Source organism: Trichomonas vaginalis, chromosome IV, assembly GCF_026262505.1.
Source record: "Trichomonas vaginalis G3 chromosome IV, whole genome shotgun sequence".
NCBI lineage: Eukaryota > Parabasalia > Trichomonadida > Trichomonadidae > Trichomonas > Trichomonas vaginalis.
The window spans coordinates 26,825,727-26,848,205 of NC_067206.1; the positions used below are offsets into that span (position 1 = coordinate 26,825,727).

At 35.9% G+C, this 22,479-nt stretch overlaps 14 protein-coding genes and 4 pseudogenes across 18 annotated transcripts, besides 2 other annotated features; 6 read left to right on the top strand and 12 right to left on the bottom strand.

Moving 5' to 3' along the window:
• The first annotated feature begins 572 nt into the window (after window positions 1-572).
• Window positions 573-650: a terminal%2Cinverted (terminal inverted repeat of Maverick-3 transposon ID:TVAGG3_0174870).
• Window positions 573-20,452: a mobile genetic element.
• TVAGG3_0174880 (uncharacterized protein) lies at window positions 1,802-2,164 on the top strand (the record flags this gene model as incomplete). Its single annotated transcript, XM_051225426.1, has 1 exon — window positions 1,802-2,164. The coding sequence occupies one exon, from the start codon at window positions 1,802-1,804 to the stop codon at window positions 2,162-2,164; it is 363 nt and encodes a 120-aa protein (XP_051110412.1).
• TVAGG3_0174890 (serine threonine-protein phosphatase family) lies at window positions 2,183-2,425 on the top strand (the record flags this gene model as incomplete). The annotated part of the gene is made up of 1 exon (XM_051225427.1): window positions 2,183-2,425. The coding sequence occupies one exon, from the start codon at window positions 2,183-2,185 to the stop codon at window positions 2,423-2,425; it is 243 nt and encodes an 80-aa protein (XP_051110413.1).
• On the bottom strand, window positions 2,430-2,753 carry TVAGG3_0174900 (uncharacterized protein; the record flags this gene model as incomplete). The annotated part of the gene is made up of 1 exon (XM_051225428.1): window positions 2,430-2,753. One exon carries the CDS (start codon window positions 2,751-2,753, stop codon window positions 2,430-2,432), a length of 324 nt encoding a protein of 107 aa, XP_051110414.1.
• TVAGG3_0174910 lies at window positions 6,964-7,807 on the top strand (annotated as a pseudogene). The gene has a single exon. A coding segment is annotated over exon 1 (844 nt).
• TVAGG3_0174920 (uncharacterized protein) lies at window positions 8,995-9,240 on the bottom strand (the record flags this gene model as incomplete). Its single annotated transcript, XM_051225429.1, has 1 exon — window positions 8,995-9,240. The coding sequence occupies one exon, from the start codon at window positions 9,238-9,240 to the stop codon at window positions 8,995-8,997; it is 246 nt and encodes an 81-aa protein (XP_051110415.1).
• Window positions 9,271-9,534, top strand: TVAGG3_0174930 (uncharacterized protein; the record flags this gene model as incomplete). The annotated part of the gene is made up of 1 exon (XM_051225430.1): window positions 9,271-9,534. One exon carries the CDS (start codon window positions 9,271-9,273, stop codon window positions 9,532-9,534), a length of 264 nt encoding a protein of 87 aa, XP_051110416.1.
• TVAGG3_0174940 (HNH endonuclease family) lies at window positions 9,584-10,273 on the bottom strand (the record flags this gene model as incomplete). Its single annotated transcript, XM_051225431.1, has 1 exon — window positions 9,584-10,273. One exon carries the CDS (start codon window positions 10,271-10,273, stop codon window positions 9,584-9,586), a length of 690 nt encoding a protein of 229 aa, XP_051110417.1.
• TVAGG3_0174950 (uncharacterized protein) lies at window positions 10,306-10,890 on the bottom strand (the record flags this gene model as incomplete). Its single annotated transcript, XM_051225432.1, has 1 exon — window positions 10,306-10,890. The coding sequence occupies one exon, from the start codon at window positions 10,888-10,890 to the stop codon at window positions 10,306-10,308; it is 585 nt and encodes a 194-aa protein (XP_051110418.1).
• TVAGG3_0174960 (uncharacterized protein) lies at window positions 10,918-11,307 on the bottom strand (the record flags this gene model as incomplete). Its single annotated transcript, XM_051225433.1, has 1 exon — window positions 10,918-11,307. One exon carries the CDS (start codon window positions 11,305-11,307, stop codon window positions 10,918-10,920), a length of 390 nt encoding a protein of 129 aa, XP_051110419.1.
• Window positions 11,532-12,146, top strand: TVAGG3_0174970 (uncharacterized protein; the record flags this gene model as incomplete). The annotated part of the gene is made up of 1 exon (XM_051225434.1): window positions 11,532-12,146. One exon carries the CDS (start codon window positions 11,532-11,534, stop codon window positions 12,144-12,146), a length of 615 nt encoding a protein of 204 aa, XP_051110420.1.
• TVAGG3_0174980 (uncharacterized protein) lies at window positions 12,175-12,375 on the bottom strand (the record flags this gene model as incomplete). Its single annotated transcript, XM_051225435.1, has 1 exon — window positions 12,175-12,375. One exon carries the CDS (start codon window positions 12,373-12,375, stop codon window positions 12,175-12,177), a length of 201 nt encoding a protein of 66 aa, XP_051110421.1.
• TVAGG3_0174990 lies at window positions 13,187-13,846 on the top strand (annotated as a pseudogene). The gene has a single exon. A coding segment is annotated over exon 1 (660 nt).
• Window positions 13,863-14,553, bottom strand: TVAGG3_0175000 (annotated as a pseudogene). Its single transcript has one exon. A coding segment is annotated over exon 1 (691 nt).
• On the bottom strand, window positions 15,692-16,325 carry TVAGG3_0175010 (annotated as a pseudogene). Its single transcript has one exon. A coding segment is annotated over exon 1 (634 nt).
• On the bottom strand, window positions 16,951-17,622 carry TVAGG3_0175020 (uncharacterized protein; the record flags this gene model as incomplete). The annotated part of the gene is made up of 1 exon (XM_051225436.1): window positions 16,951-17,622. One exon carries the CDS (start codon window positions 17,620-17,622, stop codon window positions 16,951-16,953), a length of 672 nt encoding a protein of 223 aa, XP_051110422.1.
• Window positions 17,986-18,522, bottom strand: TVAGG3_0175030 (protein of unknown function, DUF4106 family; the record flags this gene model as incomplete). The annotated part of the gene is made up of 1 exon (XM_051225437.1): window positions 17,986-18,522. One exon carries the CDS (start codon window positions 18,520-18,522, stop codon window positions 17,986-17,988), a length of 537 nt encoding a protein of 178 aa, XP_051110423.1.
• A 216-nt stretch (window positions 20,453-20,668) lies between the features above and the next one.
• On the bottom strand, window positions 20,669-21,383 carry TVAGG3_0175040 (protein of unknown function, DUF4106 family; the record flags this gene model as incomplete). Its single annotated transcript, XM_051225438.1, has 1 exon — window positions 20,669-21,383. A coding segment is annotated over one exon (715 nt), but the record flags the coding sequence as incomplete, so codon positions are not given.
• A 55-nt stretch (window positions 21,384-21,438) lies between these two features.
• On the bottom strand, window positions 21,439-22,412 carry TVAGG3_0175050 (protein of unknown function, DUF4106 family; the record flags this gene model as incomplete). The annotated part of the gene is made up of 1 exon (XM_051225439.1): window positions 21,439-22,412. A coding segment is annotated over one exon (974 nt), but the record flags the coding sequence as incomplete, so codon positions are not given.
• Window positions 22,413-22,479: the final 67 nt, after the last annotated feature.

Here is a 22,479-nt window from a genome sequence, read left to right on the forward strand (position 1 = left end):
CCTTATAATATAATCATAGTTTTCGCTCAATATGCAGCATTTTTTTTCGAAATCTATGGTCAATGTCCTAAATACTGATTGCTTTGCATTCATATCTCTTACATTTTCTATACCCACATCACTATTCATTGCTATTCCTATCTTTTTCATTTTTGTTTGTTTCTCATAATTTCTCAAAAAACACGATAACTTGATATTTGTAAATATCATACTTTATAACGTAAATAAGAACTTGACCTATTAAGAAAAGCAGTAATGAAAAGAAAATCTGAAATTCATAAAAATTACAAGTTTCTGATGACAATTAGCTTAATTAAACCAGGTACAAGATTATATAATTGTATTTTCTACCCAATTATCCATATAATATCTTATCCAGAAAAAATAACTTGATCAATACCAAATGATTTTTTAACTAGTAAATAAAGTATTTTCTTTACACACACATTGTATATCATAGTTTTTTTTTGGTTTCGCAAAACATCCAAAAACAAATATGCTATAAAAGTGACAATTTTAGCAAAACGAAACCCTTATGATATATGATACTTATTATTAGTATAATCTGATCTAAAAAAAAAAGGGTAGTGGGGCTTCCAGGCACTTCGTGCCCTCTAGCCCCGAAGATGTTTAGTATAAATGAAGTTTTTATTCGGAAAATTGTTAGTCTTCTGGTGTGAATTCGGAGGACTCTTCTTCTTCCTCCATTGCTTCTGGGAAGAAGCCTTCTTCTGGGTCGAAAACATTATATAATGTGTCGCTTTTCACAAATTATATATGTTTTCATGTTTTGTCACTTTTCTGTCACTTTTCAGGAAAAAACATTTTTATTATTATATATAAATGAATTTTACAAAACCACCGTTACCGTTCTTTGGAAATAAGAGTAGATGTAAAGATATTATATTGAGAGAACTTAAGAAACTACCGAATGGTCTAACATTTGTAGATTTGTTCGGTGGAAGTTTCTATATATCCCATTTGTGCCATATAATATTCCCAGACTCAAAGATTATATGCAATGACTTCGACAACTATATGGACCGTCTCAAACATATTCCAGACACAAACAATATATTGAAAGAGTTAAAAGAAAAGATACCTATAGGTAAGATGGAACGTATACCATTAGATAACAAAAATATTGTGAGAGAGGTTTTGAAAAAAGCAGAATATATAGACTGGGATAGTATATCTGCTAGACTATTATATAGTGGTTCTATAAGAGTTCATGACATTGAAACACTTATGTCAAAAGTTTTATATCTTAACTATACAAATGTTTTCAAAGAGGACATAGAAAAATATATTGAGGGTATAGAGTTTGTGAGATGTCATTGGACAGAGTTGTATGAAAAATATAAAGACAAGGAAAATGTTTTCTTTATAGTGGACCCGCCGTTCTTTAACACATGGGATTTTCAATACCAAGTAGACTGGACTTTGAGAGACTCTTTAGAAACTTTAGACGTTTTACATAACCATCCATGCTTTTACTTTACATCCGATAAAAGTGGTTTGGAAACCGTTATGAGATGGTTAGAGGACATACATGACTATGAGTTTATATATGACAAGATAGAATATGAGAGAGGTCCTATAAACTGGAGAAAGTGTCACAATAAAGAAATTTTATTAGTAAGTAAATGTGGTTTGAAATAGGACTACTTGTTTTAGGTTTTTTCCATTGTGTCATTTATTTATTTGACGTGGCAGAAAAGTACAGAGAATATGAAGATGAACCAATGCCTGCAAATGTTCAGTATATGTACTCGTAAGAGATATTTTTATCTAATATTAAATGGACGCACAGAACTTAGCGAATGCACAGCAACCTGGACAACCAAACCCAGAGAATATTCCAAATGAAGTTAGAATACAAACTGCAATGGCAAACTATGGTCAAGTGCCAACAGATGTACAAATGCAAACTGCCATGTCAAATGACGCTGCGTTAGGTTTGCCACCATGGTATGCAAATATGAGATGGAAAGAGTTTTATACAAACCCTGAAGTGGGATATAAACAACTTTATGCAGATGACGCGAACACAGGAGTTGACCCAGAATATGTTTTCTACCAGAGGAGAAACAGAATGTATGAGCTCCAGTTAAAGAATGCTATGGAACTCAACAGGAAACGTAAGAGACTAGGCGGACATTAGATTTTTACATATAGTAAAATGGGTTTCTTCAGTAAGATAGGAAACTTCTTTCGAAATGTTGGAAGAGGTATATGGAATGGAATAAAAACCGTAGGAAGAGGAATTTGGAACGGAGTCAAAAATATTGGTAAAAGAGTAGGTCAGTTTGTTGGTATTATACCTAAAGACCCTGAACCAGAAGAGCAAGCTCCTGTTATACAACAGCCTGAACCTGCACCACAGTCTAGTTGGCAACCAAATCCAACACCTCAACCGTATTAAAAAATTATATTTTTACCGTTCGATAGTAGTTGTATATGAAACTAAGTTCTAAGTAAAACGCATGGTATAATGGAATTATTCTTTTTCTTCCATCTGTAGTAAACCATACTTGAAAGTCTGAAATACTTCCACTTGGTGGTTCGTATAACTTTGTAGGTTTTTCGTAAAAGTCATTTGCCAAGCATAAGAAAGAGTTTTGGGCGCCAGAAAATGAAGCATGAACAATAATAGCAGCTGGGTCGAAAACATCTTTAAATAAATATGGTTCATCTCTTGCATATCGACTGTAAATATTTGCTAAAGGAAGTTCGACTTTCTGATTTAACATTCTTTGCAAATAATACCATGACATTGCAGTGAATTCTGTATATATTTGTTCGTCTTTCTTTGGATTTCTTCGTAGATTTGAAATGACACTTGTGAATTTGTTTGTCATATACAATTCTCACATAAAGTGTGCTCTCGATTTGCATATTCATCAGCATATTTTGCATAACATGAATTTATTTATCTTCTATATTTTTAAACGCAGTCTGTAGAGAAGATGAAAGGTCAACTTGTATTAGCTCAATTTCTTCCCACATTTTTCGTTTCCCTTCAGATATATAATCTATATGAAACCTTACAATAAATGGAAAACTTTATCTTCTACAGACACAAACTTCATTCTACGAAAGCCAATAGCTTTTGTGACAGATGGTCTCTTAGCCATCTTAATGGTAGTCAAAACGATAGCCTTCATGCTTTACGGTCTCTGTCTCAAACTTTTGACCGACATTAGTAAAATTCATCTAATGGTTTAGTTTAGCAACTCTTGAATTTCTTTTTCTATTGAAAGCATATTTTATCTAGATTAAAAAATGTCGAAAGATATTGCTTCCATAAGAGAAATACAACACAACCGACAACTCATTATGCAAGCTCTAAATAAGAACACAACAAACTTTTCAAACTATTCTAAGATATTGAGTCATTGAAAGAAGGAAACTTAAAACTGACATTAAACCCAATGACAGATGATTTCTGTTTCAAGACAATAAGAACCATACTGTCTGTATAAATCCAACAAAAGGAACTTTAAACGAGAAACCTATAAATGAACTTCTTTTGAAAGCAGATGTTGACAAAAACTGACAAAGAATATGTAGACGATGCAATAGCAAAAGAAGAAGAAAGAGCTAACAATGCTTATGCAACAAAAAACATACTCATCCTGAACTAGCAGACAAAAACATATGTTGACAAAAAATGTCAAGTGAAGTGACAAGAGCTGAAAACGAATATTCTAAAAAGACTCATACACATTCTATATCTGAAATACAGACTTAAACGTTAGCCTTGAAAATAAGGTAGATAAGGGACTTATGGCTAGTGTGTTAGTGAAGAAGGCGGATAAGAATATGTGATGAAAAAAGATAAAGAAATTATAGAAAGGGTTGACTGTACCAAACGGACATCGAAGATTTTAAAAACTAAAGCCGATACAGGATGTTCAGGATGTTTAGACCTTAAAGCAGATAAAACTTATGTTAAACGATGAGTTAGAGAAGAAAGCAGATAAGAACCATACACATACAAGTTTACAACTGTTGCTATAGAAAGTATTGAAGGAACGGTTGAAGAAACTGGTGGGATGCATTATATTGTAAACCTCCTAAACTTTCCACAAGGTTTAAATCGGATGACGACATAACGACGATGAGAAACATTAGATGTAAAAAGATGTTTATGTCATGAAGGATGAACATAATTAAATTCACTGCTCAAGATTTATATGACAAGAAAGCAGACAAAACAGAGCTTCAAACATTAAAGACAGAAATACTTCAAACATTATATCCTATAGGCTCTATTATACGTCAATGAACTCTACCAGACCAGAAACAGTTCTGGGTTTGGAACTTGGACTCAAATAGTCGACAGGTTTTGTATTGTGCAAACTCTTCAAAGGAAACAGGTGAAGTAAAACGATTTCAGGTGCAAATTTACCTGCACACAGTCACTACATAGATTTAAGTACATCTCAAGCAGGTTTGCATAGTCATAGATTTTGGGATTGGTCAGGAATGACAAAAGGTAAAGGATATGATGTTAAAGAGGACGTTAAGTTTGCTATAAATTGTTACTGGAATAACACTGAGGAGGAGGAATCCATACACATCGCGTTTCAGGATATACGCAAACAACGGGACAAAGTAAAGAATACATGCCACCTTACATGACAGTTTACGCATGATAGAAATGCTTAGTCGTCATTTTCAACTTCTTTAGCATATTCGTCAGAGTTGTCTTATATTTGTTAGGAACTGTCTTTGAAAGTATACCACCTTGAACTTTGACAAGTTTGAAACGAGTCTGACAATAGTAGTTTTATCTTCTGCTTGCAGTGTGTACATTTTGCCATGTTTGCCTAAAACTTCATAATATTCTCTGTATACTTTCTTCTATTTTTACGAACACGAATGTGAGTACCTGTCGGGTTCCCATTGTTGTCATAGTCAATAGTATTTTCATATGGGCCGTTTAGGTATTTCTATTTTTACTTTGTCACCTTTCTGAAGTTTGAAGCCCGGCATTCTTTCTTGTTTGTCTCTTTGACTAAATTATTAAATATATAGTCTTTCTCTAAGTCAGGGTGTTTTTCATTTCTTCGGGGAGTGGTTTCCCAAACCTTTTGTTTACGGCTATTGTAAATATTTAAAACTTGTCTCATCTTTGCCATGGAGAAGTGTCTATATTTGTCGTCATATGACATTTCATTTGCTTCACCACCTTGTGGTTGGTTTAAGTCTCTTAACATTTTTATACAACCGTCAATGACACCAAGAAGCAGAATGGTTTGGTCGACAATGAAATATTGTTTACATTTTGAACGCAGATAGTTTTTTACATCATCTGATTTGAAAAACTTTCACAGTCAGATGTCAGTTTTGTTGGATGTATTTGTCAACGAATATTGTCAAAGCTGCTAAGATATCTAAAATAGCTTTGGACTGTAATGGTATGGCTTCACAGTATCTTGTGTTTTGACCAACAAATTAACCAGTATGGTGGTCCATCTTCTCTATACCTCGGAATGTTTTCCAAGATATCCATAAACCAAGCATTTGGTGTTGAACTAAAGATTTTTATCATGAGTGCTTTCTTTGTTGCCTTAGAAACATACGGGTCCTTGTTTGGATTCGTCATTTTTTACCCTGTAAGAAATGGGTTTATTTGGCGCATTAGCAGGAGTCGCCATCTAGATTTTTTACCCGCAGTGGGAACAATAGCCAGAGGTGTATTGGAGTTGGAAGGAAGATTTGAGTACATTAGGTATACTTAAAGAAAAGCACAACCTATTATACAAACTGTACAAAAGGTTGGGATGTAGCACGAGATGCAACAAATCTTATTCCAAATCCTGAAACAAGAGGAAAAGTTCAAGGATGGATGGACAATGTAGGAAGACAAGCAGGAAACTATTATAACAAAGCAAATGACTACTATAACCAAGCAGGACACTATATGGACCAAGGTGAAAGATTCTTTAACAGAGGATATAACCATGCACAACAATGGTAAACAATACCAACCTCAACCGCCTCAAACGTGGGAATGTAAAGTTTTTTACTGAGATGAAATGAACAATACAGCATTGAGACAAATGGGTTCAAGATGGATGTCGGCTTCCAGCAGTTACACAACGTGTTTGTCAAGTTCTTCCTATACCTCAGGAAGTTTTAGACCGACTTAAAAAACAACAACAACCAGTTGAAAACAAACCAAACTAAAATTTTTTACTGAGATGAAATGACCGAAGAAGTTGAAACGGTAGATTTGACACCACAAACAAAAAGTTCAGAACCATTGTCAAAACCTGTCAAAGAACTTACAGATGAAGAGAAAATCAATAATAGAAAGTGCCAGGTCTGGAAATACAAACCCTAACTACAAAGTCACTTTTCATAAAATGGAACGGCAAGTATCTCAAAAAGAAAACTCTCACAAATAAAATATTGAAGTCTGAAGGAGCTTTCGAGACAACAGATGGAAAAGTTACTTCACTGACCATCAGTTCATTATAGAACATCTCATTGACTTAGAGTCGAAATATTAAACTTTACAACAAACACAAAAAGTTGAAAGGAAAACAAAAACAAATGGCATATGATATTTATGAAGATGTTGACGACAACAACTGTTCCTGCAAGTGAAGTAAAGTCAGAGAAACCGAAAAGTGACGAAAAACCGATAGAAGAAAAAACCAAAAACTGAAGATAAACCAAAACCAAAGTTTAGTTGGAAACTAAACCAAGTCAACCTTCATTAGCTGGTATGGGTTGCGTCAAAGACTTATGGCAGCAGGCGGTTATGTTAAGTAAAGAAAAAAATATTTTTTTCTTTTTATAAAAATGCCCCCATATAGAATGGATAGAAAATCTGCTAGAATAAAAGCAGAGTTGCAAAGATATGTTGGAGAGTTTCGAAGAAAGTTTAAATATAAGAAAGGAAGACCCATAAAAGTCTATGACAAACTGGCTGGTCTTCGCTACGAAATGGATTTGGAAACAGCACGTGCAAATTATCCAAACAGACTAGAGAGGTTAGAAGAAGAACGTCTTATGGACATGCCTTTCGATGTTAGTGAACCTCAAGTTGAAGGACACGACGGCTTTGCCAGATTCTACTGGAAACATGACGAACAATTGCATCCTTTGAGAAGGAAAAAAGGTAGTGCAGAGGATGGTCATGCTCCCATGGAAAGAACAAGATATGCATATGAGAAGTACCGTGAAGTTAGAAGTCAAATTACATCTGGTCGAACCTTTACAGTAAACTTTGACGAAGGAAAGAACAAAGAAGGCTTCATGGAGTACTTGCTGCAATTCAAGATGGAAATAAGAAAGGATACAATCTCAGATTGACCATAACAGATTTGGATGGTCACATTTACTATGCAAATGGCAATGAACAAACAGCTGCAAAACTTCTTGACGCTTTCAAGACTACAAAGAGAGAACAAATGGTTGACTCCGACTCAGACATTTTGAATGCAATTGAAGGAATTGCAAGTGTCAAGTTCGAATGGTACCAACCTAACCCTCAAGCAGTCAGACAACATGCTGGATACTTCCCGTTCATAAATAAGTCTGACATTGACTTGACAAGGTATGGAATTTACAATTCAATTGAAACAATTGTCAATGAACCTTGCATTCTTACATGTCTCAGGAACTCTGGTCTTGTTACAGAAGAGAAGATGAAGTATCTTGAGTCATGTGTGAAGACAAGGTACATTCTCAGAGGTCAATTGGCAAAAATTGCACCGTTGGCAAATGTCAATATCCGAGTCAACATACCTACAGCTAAAGGTTCTTCACATGACGACTATGTTGTTGAGTTCAATTTACCATGGTTGAAGATTGTAATTGTCCACAACCACTTCATGTTGAACGAAAGTCTTACAAACCCATTGTTCGGAAAAGGCAAGTGCAACATTGTCAGAGCTGTAAACATTCTTTTCGAGAAAGGTTTGTTGGAACCAATTCCAGATGACAAGCTGACAGAAACTTTTGTACCAAAAGACGAAACAAACTTTTCACTGTTAGCAAGACCAAAAGTTGTTCCAGACAAAGTTCTAGTACAAAAGAAGTACACAATTCCACAAGGAGTTGGATTGTTCGGATACCAACCTGAACCAGAAGAACTTCCAATGAGGTTGCAAGAACTTCAAGATGCTATAAACAAACTTCCATTGAGACATCCAATTGACGTCAAATTGTATTGGAGAGCATCTGAGTTAGGTCAGAAGGTTTTATATGAAACAGGTTGCTTCGACGATGTTTATGAGATAACAGGAGAAGTTTCTCAGAAGATAAGAGACTCACTTGAATTTCCACAAACTGGACCAATTGGTTGCGACAAGTTCGACTCAGATGAAAAGATATACTATGTCGACCTTAACGCTGCATACATGAGGTTTGTCCAATATATTCCGACTGGAATTCCAAACGAAGATGGTGAGTTCCCGGGAAGGAACTATACAGTTGGAAAAGTCATACAACAACTGTATGATATTAGGAAAGCTTCAAACCCCAAACTTGCAATGACACTCAAATTGCTTATGAATTCGACATGGGGATATTCCATTAAGAAACCTCAAGAGATGAAGAGTAAACATTATGAGAAGGTCGACAACTTTGTTGAAAGGTTTTCTCCTTTTGTTTTGAAGTACGAATTCACTCAAGGTCAAAGTGGCTTAGTAACCACATTAAAACCTATTGTCGAACATTGGTCTTACCCTCAGTTCGCAAAGGCAGTCCTTGACAACTACAACAAATTCTTCTCCGAAGTCAAATCCAAAGTTGTGGTTTACTATGAGAACATTGACGCACTCATGACGAACGAAGAAGGGTACAACAAACTCATTGAAATGGGTTTAGTCGGTGAGAAGATGGGTCAATTCAAATTGGACAAAATTTTCACCGAAGTTCATGTCCTCTCCAAGCGTAAGTACTGGGGCATACTTGAAGACGGCACAGAAATAAAACATTGCATGAAATAAAAAATTTTTATTCGAATTTGAATTAAAATGTGGGAATTCTTGGGAACGGGAAAGGCTTATTTACTTGAGGAACAGGTAAAGGTGGTGGAGGTGGAGGTGGTGGCAACCAGTCCATTTTATATTCCTTCCTAGCTAATTTCCGTTTAATTTCATGGTCGCCCTCGGAGTCTTTGAATCGGACAGGTCGAGTTACACCATTCTTGGTCTCAAACTCATATATAACCTGTTTGTCTGTATTTTCGTCGACTATGGCACGAGACACGAACATTGACCAAACGGACAAAAAGTGTCATTTCGGATGGTCACGCAGCCAATCGCATTCGAGCACTTCGAAGAAGCCTTACTTTCCAAGGGAGAGGGTGTCTGGTGCAAGGCAGAGGTCATGAAACTCTACGAGCAGTACATCCTCAATGCCTGGGAGGACAAATCGTCCTTGGATTGGCAATTCTACCAACTCCTCTGGGACGACCTCCTACGCAACTGGGATAACGAAAGAGCCCAATTCAAAGGTCGGGAACTAATTTTGCAAATTACCCTTAATTTAACATACTTATCCAAATAAACACCTAAATTTACTTGGGGTTTCCCCCTAAAATAAAATTTTTTTACTCTTAGAACCACTCGAGGTTCTCCTTACGGTTGTTGAGCTTGTCACCGTCAATGTGTCTGACCTTCGTCTTCTTGCCTGGATTTGGAACCCATTGAATTGCGACAAGCTTGCCCATGGAGATTGAACCGCGATTCCGAAGGTTAAGGTTCAAGTGTCCCAAGTTGTTGAGGACTGGGGTAAGAACCTTGCCTGTCTCCTTGTTGCGGATTTGGTATGGGTAGGGTTGGGAAATTTCGTAACCGTCATCGGCAACAAGGGTTGACCAAACTTCCTTTTCTTCGTGTTTCTCTTCTTCTTCTTCCTCTTCTTCCTCTTCTTCCTCGACAATTCCTTCTTCAATTTGGTACTCACGAAGTACGGTGTTGCATGTTCTGTCCTTTCCGAGTACCTTCCAGATGGCGTCTATCTCTTCGAAGAAACGGTAGATGAGTCTGGCAAGGTCTCGGTTCTCTCTCTCGTAATTGCGCAAGGTTTCCGTGAAATTGTTCAGGACTTTCTCATTGGAAGCTTGGTTCATGAGGACATTGGCTTTGAGATTGGTTATCTCTTCCATAAGACTACTTTGGAGAGTCTTAATAGTGTTTGTCAGATGAGCTTTCAATTGGGCAATTTGAATTTGAACTGGGCGCTTGTCTGGCAACCTTGAAAGGACATCTGCTATTGTGTTCGGCTTCGGTGCTTGTTCGGACATCGAAAAAATGAAGTGGTTTGAGAATGGCGGTTTTACTTCAAAAAGCTTGTTATGACAGTTATGTCATACAACAAGTTTAAAATAATATCTTGTTCTTCTTCTGAACGTTTGTTGTCTCTTCCGATAAAAGTTTCGAACATGAGAACCAAAAAACGTTTTTTGAGATTGCGGAAGAGTTCAGGCAAACGTTCATATTCTGGATATGTTGGGAGCAGTTCAAAACATCTGAGCTGACTTTCGGACAAAATTGGGACAATGTCAGAAAATTCATCTTTGGTCGGACTGCTTGAAGGTAAGTCCCTTACATGTAAGTAGCTCTGGTAAAGTCTTCTCATTTCTGCTAACTTTTGGAGTATAGCTTCGTAGTTTAGAAGTTTTAATTTTAATTGTCTTATTCCACTCTTGACATCTAAACGGTAACTATCCATGAGGTCAAGAGTAGCTTTGGTAGCTTTAAGTGGAGCTATCTGTTCCTTGACCTCTGCAATTTTGGTTGCAATTGTGATTTGAGCTCCTTCAAGTTCGCCGTCTATGTCGTTCTCAACGCCTTCAACCATGGCTTGAAACTCTTCATCGGTCCATTGAGATTGGTGTGGGACGAATTTAACTTGCTTCATTCAAAAAATGAAAAAAAATGTTTTTACTCAAAACGTTAAGGTTGACTGAACTGGTTGGATGTCGCCTTCACAGGTTATGTAGAACGGCTGACCCGAGAAGTTAAGGAGAGACTGAATTGCCAATTTCATATGGGGTAGGGGGTTCTCCTTGTTTGGTATTTTTATCCAAGGACGTTTGTTTAGGAACTTAACAAGAGCTTCTCTTTTGGCGTCCTTTATGCCATCGAAAGGAGTGTTTTCTGGTATTTGAATTGGAATTCCAGTCGAAGTCTCGAGATTCAAGACAGCCCTTCCAGAAATAGCGGTGAACTTGACCTTGGGCTTCATTACCCTGCGCAAGTACTGCTTAACAACTTCATTTATCTCTATAAGGTAAATTGCCTCGTCAAATCCTTCTGGCATTCCGAGTCCTTCCATCCGACAGGAAAATATTTTCCCGACAACTGGAAAAAATTTTCCGGACAAAGGGAAAAATTTTTCCTTCCGACAGGAAGAACTTTCCAGTTGTCCGTCCGTAAACCATTCAAATTTTCGAAAATTGAGAACTTTTTGGTCGAACTTCAGGAAAAATTTTTCCTTCCGACAGGAAAAGTTTTTCCTTCCGACAGGAAAATATTTTCCATCCGACAGGACACAAACGAATGACTGACGTTCCTCTTCCTGAATGCCTTCCAAAGCCAGAAGAACCGAAAGCTGCAGAACCACAACAGTCTCCTCAGCAACCTCAGTTCCAGCAAGTCCCTCCACCAAATTACTACCAATTTCCATCTCAAGGTTACTACCAATTTCCACCTCAAGGTTACTACCCACCACAAGGCTTCCCGAACTACCCTCCTCCTCAGCCTATGCCTTACTTCCCCAACCCTTGGATGTTCCAGCAAGCTCCACCCCAGCAATTCCAATTCCAATCTCAATCGAAGAGAGACCAAGACTTCGAAGAAGGTCTGAACCGCTTACGCAAAGAGTATGCTACAGCTCCAATGGAAGACGACAGGCTTTCAGTCTCTTCCCTCAAATCGACCGATTCGACTCGTACCACAGATTCAGTTCGTGACCGTGAAGACTACCTCAAGCAGTCTGAGAGACTCTTCATCCTACAATCATTTACAGTTGGAGCTCTCAAGAACATGCGCAATTACGAAGGTCAGACACCAGCTGGAGACCGCAAAACAGACGTACTCGCAAGAGCCGTCCAGCTCGTCAAAACAAAGACGGAGGTAGTCGACTTCATACTTGCAGCTTGCCCATACAAGTAAAAAAATAAACAATTACGAGTTAAACTTTTTACTCTTTCTTTTCTGAGTTGTTTAGAGCTGGTTTCTCTTGTAGAAACCTTTCGTACTCTTCCATGGTCATGCAATTGCGAATTTGGTACGCAATTCCAGGTTCGTTGTTTTTGAACCTTATGTATGTAACGCTTCCATCCTCCTCAGGGAAGTAAGCTGCTAACATCTGACCAAGTTTTCTCGGTGACTCGGAGCTCATTAAAAATGTCACTTTTTAAACGTTAAGTTTTTAGTCTTATTTTACCCTTTGTTTACCCTTTGTTTGTCAAGGTAGTATTGGAGTGCAATTTCTCCAAATTCTCTGTGTCGGAGTTCTTCAGCATTTTCCAAGGTGTTCCTGGAGAACTCAAAGAAGTTGTCAAGAACATACTGCCATGCTGCTCTTCTGAGTTCGTCGGTATTTTGGAAGTGTTGCACCTTCGAGTCTTCGGACATGAAAAAATGACACTTTTTCTATTAAACCGTTTTGGCATTTCTCATGAGTGAGTATAGTTCTGCCGAACCATTGGAAGAGAAGAAGTACCCTTGCTGGCAAAAGACAAAAATAGTTGCCTTAGTTGTCATTGCAATTGTACTCGTAATTGAATTCATTGTACTTCTCTTCACGTACATAAAACTCAGCAATGGTATTTGCTTTAAGAAGCTACCATCTTACTAAGACTAAACACTTAGATTTTTCAAGCTTGACTTTTTACAATTTGAATTTTGTTGCTGAATTCAGTAAAAATATAATTTAGGGTAGAAGGTTAGATCTAACCTCATTTCTACCCTCATTTCTACCCTCATGAATTTTCATGAATTTTCCCGAAATAAAAAATAAAGTTATTTTTATTTTTTTTATTTTTTTATCCGGAATATAAAGACAGATATGTCAACAACCGAGAACACAACAACAGTTATAGTCATGAAGCTATAAATGAAGAATACGAGTACATACAGTTTAACAAACAACTCCGTCTCATTCGTTCGGTCAAAGACGATATGTACCAAATGCAAAGTATTTTGACAGCATGTTTTGCTCCAGATACCAAACACGCAGACGATTGGTTCAAAAACCGAAGCACACAAGAACTTTTGAGTGAAATTTCTCTAGACCGAGAATTCTCGGTCTTGCATAAAACACATGAAAATCGTAAAAATTTGCCAATAAATTTAAGAGGATATTATGTACATAGACTTCTTGTAAATGCTGTTGCAATGTGGGCTTCGCCTCGTTATGCTTGGTATATTTACAGACTTCTTGACGAAATTCATAGACAAGAACGTGAAGAGCTAGAGAACAAGCTTGAAGCAAAAGACAAAAGCATTCAGAAAAGAATACCACGTTCGGTACCAAAAGGAAAGGAAAAGAACTATAAGTATATGATTTATACTGAAGAGATGGAAAATGAAGAAGACAGAGATATGGTTATGTTGCATTTAGTCAGAAGAAACAACAAAAGCTTTTACGACCTTGCTAAGATTTACAAATCTGACAGAAATTGGTTCTATCGCGAAAACTTACCGATTTCAATGACCCAAATGAAGATGTGAAACAAATAGTTCAAGATACGTTACCTCAAACACACTATGATATTAAAGGTTGTACAATTCTTACCTTCAAAGAAGATTTGCCATTGTTAAAGGAAAAAATAACAGAGTATTTTGACAACTTCAAACAAGCAGAGTAAATGAACTCTTTATTTTTCAAGCTTGACTTTTTACAATTTGAACTTTGTTTGCGTAGATATGAATTCTGAAAGAAGTATGAGGGTCTTGTATGACTTTGTACTTCTCCCATAGTTCATATCTGTCAAACTTACCTGCCATGGACTCTTTCATAAGTTCCATGAAATCGTCTTCGGACAATCCGGGGAAAAGTACAATGTCAGTAAGTATTCTTTTAACATCCTTACTTAAACTCTTTGCTGTCTGTACACAATACAACTGAGATGTTAAAGTGTCTGAGCTTCTTAAGAATTCGACACATATCTTGTTCTCTTCTTTAACAAAGGATGAGAAGCAAATCATCTAAGATAAGAAGACATCTATGAGGGTAAGTCTTCCAATCGTAAGATTGCAATTTCTTCGAAATGTATTCTATCTCTTTCTGTTTGTTTCTGAAGTGTTTCTTCTCTAATATTCTCTGCATTTCCTCATTTGGGTCTTTAAACTTCGAATTTATATACTCATTTATAGCATTATACTTCAAAACTCTTCTTTGGTACTTCTTTATCCAATCTAACAACTCAGAGTCTTTTATACATACTAACTTAGACTTCTTTATAATATCTTTGAACGAATTGACGGTTTGGTCAAATTGACCAGAAGTACTACAAATGACAACTAACTCATAGAATGGGTTCTTCTCATCTAGTTCTTGTTGTTGTGCAGCCATTTTAAGATAAGTGAAAGTCTTACCCGACCCAGGTGGTGCAATTAGACCTGTTATACCATTCTGAGCAAATAAGAACTTGTCATGTATAGGTTTTATCTGAGCATTTTCTAACTTCCTCTTGTTCTTGTTTAAAACATTCTCAAATTTCTTGTCAATGTCAGCAAACTTTTTTTCTAACATATTTTTAGAAAAATTAAAATTTTTATCTTTTAGAAAATGTCTAGCGATTTCGCTATCTATATTCGAGACAACTTTTTGACAGCAAAACATCTGTCGACCATAAAATCTTACATAGTGTAAACAAGAAAGGTGAATTTGTTCTAAAGTTCTGTTTCTGGGAATATGACAAGAACCATAAAACATTACAGAGCAGTCTTAAAATTTGTCAATGACAGACTTGTTGACAGAGATGACGCCTCTTGGAAGAGATGAAGTCCAACAAAAGTTCTTAGAATGCAAAGAAGACACATGCGCTGTTCTTGAAGATGAAATAGAAAACAGAATAGAAGAGCTATTAAAGGACAAAGAACTTTTACATAAATATGGTTGCGCCAAATTTGACATAACTCCACCAGAAAAGAAGAAGAGAGAAAAGAAAGAAAAGAAAGTAGAAGAAGAGAAGAAAGAACCTGAACCAGTTCCAGAGAAAAAGAAATTTGACATGTAAAAAAAAATTTTATTTTTAGAACATTTCTGGGTCAATGTCAATGTTCTCTTCCTCTTTAGGAGCAAACACTGGCTTAGACTCTAAAATCTTTTTACCCAATTTACCTTGAACTTCAACTATCTTAGACTCATAATATTCATAGTCGTCTGTCTTCTTTGGTTCATAAGGTATAACAAGTTTGTATGCTTTGCCTTCTTTAAGGTTTGAAAACCTTCTGTCAAAACTTTCTTTGACTGCTAACAAACCTTCTATGTCTAAGTCTTCAAATTTCGCACCATTTTTAGTCACAATAGCAAACTTAACTGGTTCGATGTTCCAAACTTTGCTGAATGAAGACTTTTCAAAATGGTAGAAGTAAACATTCAAATATGTGAATGGGTCTAGTTCTTCTTTAAGTCATGACATGTACTTATTTACTGAGATGAATTTTGCCATCTTTTTCTATCGGAAAAAAAATATTTTTTTTAAAATTTACTCATAAAAATTTTTCTTTGTATATACACCATTCTGTACGTCTAAAAGACTTTTGACATTTGCCAAGAATGTTCGTTTAGACGCTGTCATATAACCATATTCTTGACAATATTGTTTATACGAGTCGTACAATGACCTTTCATCTAAACACAAAGTCAGTTTCATCTATGAACAGTTCATATACACTCTTGTTTGCTTCTAACAATGTTTGTCTCTCTTCGGTATGTGGAATTTGTCTTGGATTGAACTTTGAAATATCTAATGTCATAAAATATGAGAACAAGTGGTTGTAAAAGTCAGATGTCAAAGTTTCTGCTAAGTCGTCAAAATATTCTGTATCTTGCATATGAGAATCTGACGTTCTGACAACTACATATCTTCTGTCAGAACTTTCTAACTTCATCGGAACAGAATTGTTTGAAACCATAATGAAGTTTGCAACATTTTCACAAACTCTTTGGTCTTTATATTTTCTTTCAACAACTCCAACTTTGTCTGTTATAAGACTCTTCAAAGCATCTGAGTTCAAAACTTTTGTTGTATCTATACTTTGAAGTTCATTGCAAACTATAAGTTTCATATTCTCTATTGAGGAGTTAAACTTGCCACAGATGTTTTCTAAGTTTGTCATATTCGGATTCGAATACCTTCTAACAGTTTGCACAAAATATCTGTAAAGAATGTGTTCTTACCAGTTCCTTGTTTTCCAATTATAATGAGAGCAGTTTCATTTTTAGCACTTGGATGTTGTAAGATGTTTGCAAACCAACATAAGATATACTCATAACTCTTTCGTTTCCATTGCATATAATTTCTTTGACATGGTCTAACCAAGCTTCTATAATATTTTCTTTCCATTCTACTTGTTCGTATTTATATCCAGTGAAGATAGAATAGAAGTTTGGAGAAGGTGTATAGAACTTTATACCTCGAACTGAAAAATCTTCTAACTTTGACAATAAGATATCCCAAGCATCTAACATCTTCATGCCAACTTGTACGACTTTTATTTTCTTAAGTTTCTGTCTACATTCTTGTTCTGAAACTATTGTTGCTTTTGTTTGTTAAAGACAACATCCCATTCTTTCATGACATAACATTCTGGGGCAGAGTCAACATAAATGACTAAACGTTTCAAATTCTCGACTGCTTTGTTATAGTCTCGAAATGGACACATATTTCTGAATGCTTGGAAGTCATAAAAATCTGAAACATCTATTCTGTACATTTTTATAAAAATAAAAAAAATATTTTTTTTATTCTTGACTTTGTTGTTGCATTTGTTGTTCTTGAGCTATTTGTTGTTGAAGTTGTTCTTGTAATACAATACTTTCACCAGTTGCATCTTCCAATTCGAAACTTTCTGCCGTCATTGACAAATACATAGGACATAAAAGTTTTACAGGAACAAAGTTTGCGTCAACTAATGTCAACGTTATACTTGCCAAAGTGTTTGAGTTCACTAAGGTTGAAAATTCTGCATTCGAATGAACAATAGGCAAACCAGCAGAGAAAGTATTGTTTATACGCATAAGTATCTTTTGGTCATAATAGTTTCTGTCGACATTCGAATAACACTTTGAACCTAAGTTTGAAACAATATATAAGATTGGTGTGCTTAATGTCAATGGAATAGACATTCCTTGTATGACACCTTTTCCTGTTATAGGAAACTGTTGGTAGTAAAAACCAGAAATAAGTTTTGTATTATAGCTCATATCGTTTATAGTAAACTCAGTCGGACATCCAAACATAATGAAACCTGCTCTAGTTGCAGCACATGTTACACCCGTACTTAAAGTATTAAATAAGTCAACAAAACCTGTTGGTGGTATATCTGAGTAAGTATCTTCAAAGGAGTATTTTTTACCATTCACAACAATAAAGTCTTCTGGTGTCAAAAGAGCAAAACAGGCTTTAGTCGTCATTGTGTTTAAGTTAGTTTACAATATCGTCCTTGAGGACTTTGTAAGTTTGTTGTTATAGAATTATATGACTCAGGGTTTTTAGTCGTAATAGTATAAACCATTATATCTTCTGCCATTTATATATATTTAAAAGTTTTTCTGAAAGTGGAGAAGAACTTCATCTAAACTTTCACATGGCGTTTCTTGAAGTTCTCTGTCTAAGAAGTTCAAATATTTTGTAAAGACATAGAACTTTCCTTTGTCTACACGAACAAACAAAACAGGGTCTTTCATATCGTTCAAAAGTGTGTAAAGTCCTTTACATGAAATAAAGTCTATATTATTTTTCTTCAAACATCTTTCAAGAAGTTTTGACATTTTTACTTAGCAAATAAATTTTAATGAAATGTTGTGGTCGTCAAATATTTTTATGACGTCTGGGAAACTATACTTTAAGTTCAACGTTTCACCTCCTTTCATAACGTATATCTTGTCAATGACATTATATGAAACACCACAGCAACTAATGTCGGGTTCTATTTCTTTGATGTTTATATCGTCTGCCTCTGTCAAAAGTTTCAATAGTTCTTTCAAAACTTCATGAGGTGCAATGACATATGAGTTCACTTTTACAGGGTTGTGTTCGACCAAGTTTAACATTATACTTAAAGCTTGACAAATCTTCTCCTGAGTTTGAAGTTTGTCTTTCAGTTGTTGGTAGTCGTTTCGAATATCTGCAACAGAACTTAAGTCTCTGCTAACTTCAGGATATGTTGGTTGTTCTTTTACAGGAACAATTGTTATACCATCTTCGTCTTCGTATGGTTTCCCCACTTCAACATCTCTGTCTTTGACATTGACAACAACACTTTGACTGTTTGTTTGAGTTGGTGAATTTAACTTCACATCTGCCACCGCCATTAAACCTTTTGAAACACTCACGCTTCTATTTTTCGGAAATGACATTTTACTTAGAATAAAAAGATGGACGTATTCGAGTATCTCTTCGAATTGAAGCAGAACAAAGTTTACACACACAAACAATACAAATACATTGACAGAATAGTTCTTTATACAAACAATGGTAAATGTTATAGAATAGCAATATTTGCTGAACCAAAATATTTTCATAAAGCAAAGAAAGTTGGTATAACTGAAATGGTGAAAGTTCTTGACGTTGACAAAAATATAACAACAAAACTTACAGATATTTCTAAAGGTAAGTTTATCTTACAATATTATGTCAAAACTGGCGTACTGTCAATATTTGACGGAGAGAAGTCAGTTCAAGAACAACTTACTGACCTGCTGCCAAAATCTGCTCGATGGAAGCTGTCGTTATGCCAATCTGAGGAGCCCCAGCAGGTTTCATCGAACGAATCTTCAAAAGAGCATCTTCCGTGAAAAGTGCTATTGGTTTTGTAAACTTCTTTGCTCTCAGTTCATCTGGACCGTCTCTGTCACCAGTATATTGTATTTGTACAGTACCAACAGTTGAAATACCACCCATAAAGTCTTCTGAGTCAGCAAATGGAATGCCAAGCCAAAAGTTTGAACGGTCTCCATTTGTATATTGAGTTTTTTGACCTCCTGTATGAGTCCATACTTTCACATATGGCATAATAGAACTTTGCATTTCAGGGTTAATGGTTGTTGTGAAGTTGTTGTTAAAGTTCATAGCATCTAATGTCAAGTTGTATGACCTCATATCCTCAACTGTAGAATATTCTTCTCTTGGATAATATTTGCCATCTATGTTTATATGATATTTAATACCGGGGTTGTAGAAACAAGAATAGTCATTTATAGTTCGTCTGAACAGTACAAACATAGTATCTGCATGTTTCATTGCAGTTGTTAAAGCAATATCTGTTCTTGCACCTGGGTCAGCACTTTGGTTTCCAACTTCACCTGCAAAGTCTTTGACAGATATTTGGTGTATAGGGAACATAAGTGGAACTGCAATATATTTGGCAGCTAAAGCATTTGAAATATCTGGGTCCAACATATAGACTGCAAGTCTGCTTTCTATTCTCTTGCATTCAAATTTTTCGCATGTGAACTTAACTGGGTCCCAAGCAGTTCCAGCAGCATTGAAATAATAGTTTACTTCATTGTTGAAGTTTGAGAAACCAAAGTCTAAGTCAACTTTGTCTTTGCAAAATTCGGCGAATGACGTTTGATTTGTTCCCTTTACGTCTGTAATAGTGAATGGGTCTTGTGTTGGTGCAATGACTAAGTTATTTTTGCTTGGAGTAAGTTCGATAGAAATTTTTCCTGCCCAGTTTGGCAAGTATCTTAAAAACCTGAAGATGAGGAAAGATGACAAAGGAACTCTAAGTTTCAGTTTTACTTTGGTTACTGCTGCTGCAGTTTGTCCAGAAAGGTTAACATAAACTCCTGGAACGTTAGGGTCAAGTCTTCTTATTTTCTCAATATTTGCATACTGGTCTGTTTGTTCTCTAGCTTGTGGTTGTACTGAGTTTCTCAAAGCGAACCATTCATAGTTTGCCCATGTTACTGTTTGAACTAAGTCAGAGTTAGAATATATCTTATATCCCATGAAAACTTCTGGAGCATATTGGTATCCGACATAGAAAATTCCATTGCAACCTTTCTTGTCAGACAACTTGGCAGAAGGTTTTATTTCAATGTCTTGTTCCACGTATAAGAATGAGTTGTCAATAGAAATAATATGAAACCTGTCGCAAGCAATATCTACTGTTGTTGAAGAACCTTCTCCAAACTCACCTACGTTTCCATAAGAAACAGCAGTTGTATATTCGTAAGTTCCAGGAACTATTTCTGACCTTCTAATGGCATTGTCGCATTCGTTATACCATTCGGAAACATTTCCGTTCATGGCATCCAAAACTGTTGGCGTTATATTCTGAGCGGCGTACATTTCATATGGGTAAAAATATAGAATAGTTGGATTTATGTGTCATAATAGAACCCACTCGACCAAGCTTTACTTTCTTCCTGACTGAGTTTTTAACTCTTCTTTTTCCTTCATTGCCACTACTTTCACTAGATGAAGTTACTTCTTCACTACTTTCACTTTGTTCTACTCTTCTCTTCTTCTTTGGTGTCGCTTTTGGTAACTTGCCCTCTGCTTCAAGTTGTTGCATCTTTGCCTCATGTTCACCTAGTATGTTGTAAATTTCCCATGTCCTTTTTGCCTTTGGGCTCTGGTCGCCCATCTCAGGTAACCTATATCCTAGAAAGATTTTGTCATAGTTTGTATTTGAGTCTTCGCGTATTGTTTGCATGACTCTTTCCTGAGTTTCCGGTTCAAGCTCTTCAAACAGAGCTTGTCCATATGGAATAAGCTCGTTTCCAAATATATGTTTTTGTAGCCATTCTGGTTTTCTTTCCATGTTACCAATAATATCTTTTGTGAATGGGAAAGCTTTTACCCAATGTTTCAGTCTTGCGTCATTTATTTCTGTAGTTGGTTTTATTTTGTCAAGGAACATGTTTTTCAATACTAACATTTCATTTGGTACTGTCCATTTGAGTTTTCTTAAATATTCATCCCTTCTCAGTTCATTGTCTGCAAAGTAAGTTTTTATGACATTTTGTAAACTTTCGTTTGCAAGGTCATGTACAATAGGTTCTCTTCCTTCTATCTCCCTAACTTTCTTTCTAAACTCTTCACCAAATATACCATCTCTATGGTTCTGTGTAGTTCTTTGAGATAAATGTTCTAGAACGTCAGGTGTTATATTTCCATCAGCCATGTTCATTTCATACTGGTCCAAAATATCTGCATGTTTCATATCTTTCAATGGCATTAAAGCCGCGCTGAAAATACCAGCTATATCTGGTTCACCATTCACTTCCATTGCGTCTACAACTTCTTGGAATTGTGGTTGTAAGTTTATGAACCACCTATCCGGATTAGCTTTATGACCCCATCTCATTGTAGTTCCATAGTCTGCAGAAACAAAAGTAGGTTTGTTTCCATATTGGTTAGGTTCTGAATGAACTTTAAACAATGTTTCATTTCTATATGTTTTGTTGAAATTTAACCTTTTATTTTCACCGAGTTCAGCCAAAGATTGAACGTTATATGGTCGTAAGTAAAAAGGATTGTTGTATTTGCGTACACTTTCTTTCAGTTCTTCCATTCTATGCTGAATATTTTCATCTGATGTTGGAGTCTTTTGTATGTCGGCGAACATTTTTCGATATTCTTCTACTATGTCAGCCGAATTTTTCTTAGACTCTTGGAAAGATTCCATATTCTCCGCATACTCTTGTTGAGGGTCAAGATTTTTCGGCTGTTCCAAATCTTCATCTAGTTCTGTGAAGTTAGTTTCCAAAGGAGGGACTTGTTCGTTTCCTTCAGGCTCTTCTAGCTGTTGTTGCTGAACTATTTCTTCCATGTCTGGTTGTATCTGAACTTCTTCCTGTGGAGTTTCTTGTACCTCATCTGCTGGCATTTCATATATTCCGAGACCGTTTTTAACAAGTTCCCTATTTAAGTCATCCGCATTCATAACCCTTTCTTCTTTCGTTCCGTCTCTATTTTTTACGCGTTTCATGAAGATAGTTGAATTATCATTTATCTCTGACACCAAATATCTCGGAGTAAATTCATCCATGTCATTTGGATGATATGCTATTAAATCATATCCCTTAGCGAGCTTGTATTTTCCAGGTTTGAAATTATATCGCATTTGGTGCTGAACCATAAAGCTAAATAGGTTCGGGTCAGTATTTCCTTCCTTGAACTTTCTAATAGCTTCTTTATATCTGTCACTAAAGTCAAGAGTATCTGGGTAACCATAGTCTTCCTTAAGCATTTTTAAGAATTCTTGGTTTCCTTGTTCTCTACTTCTTTTATGTCCTTGCTCTGTTTGTGGCTGTTGC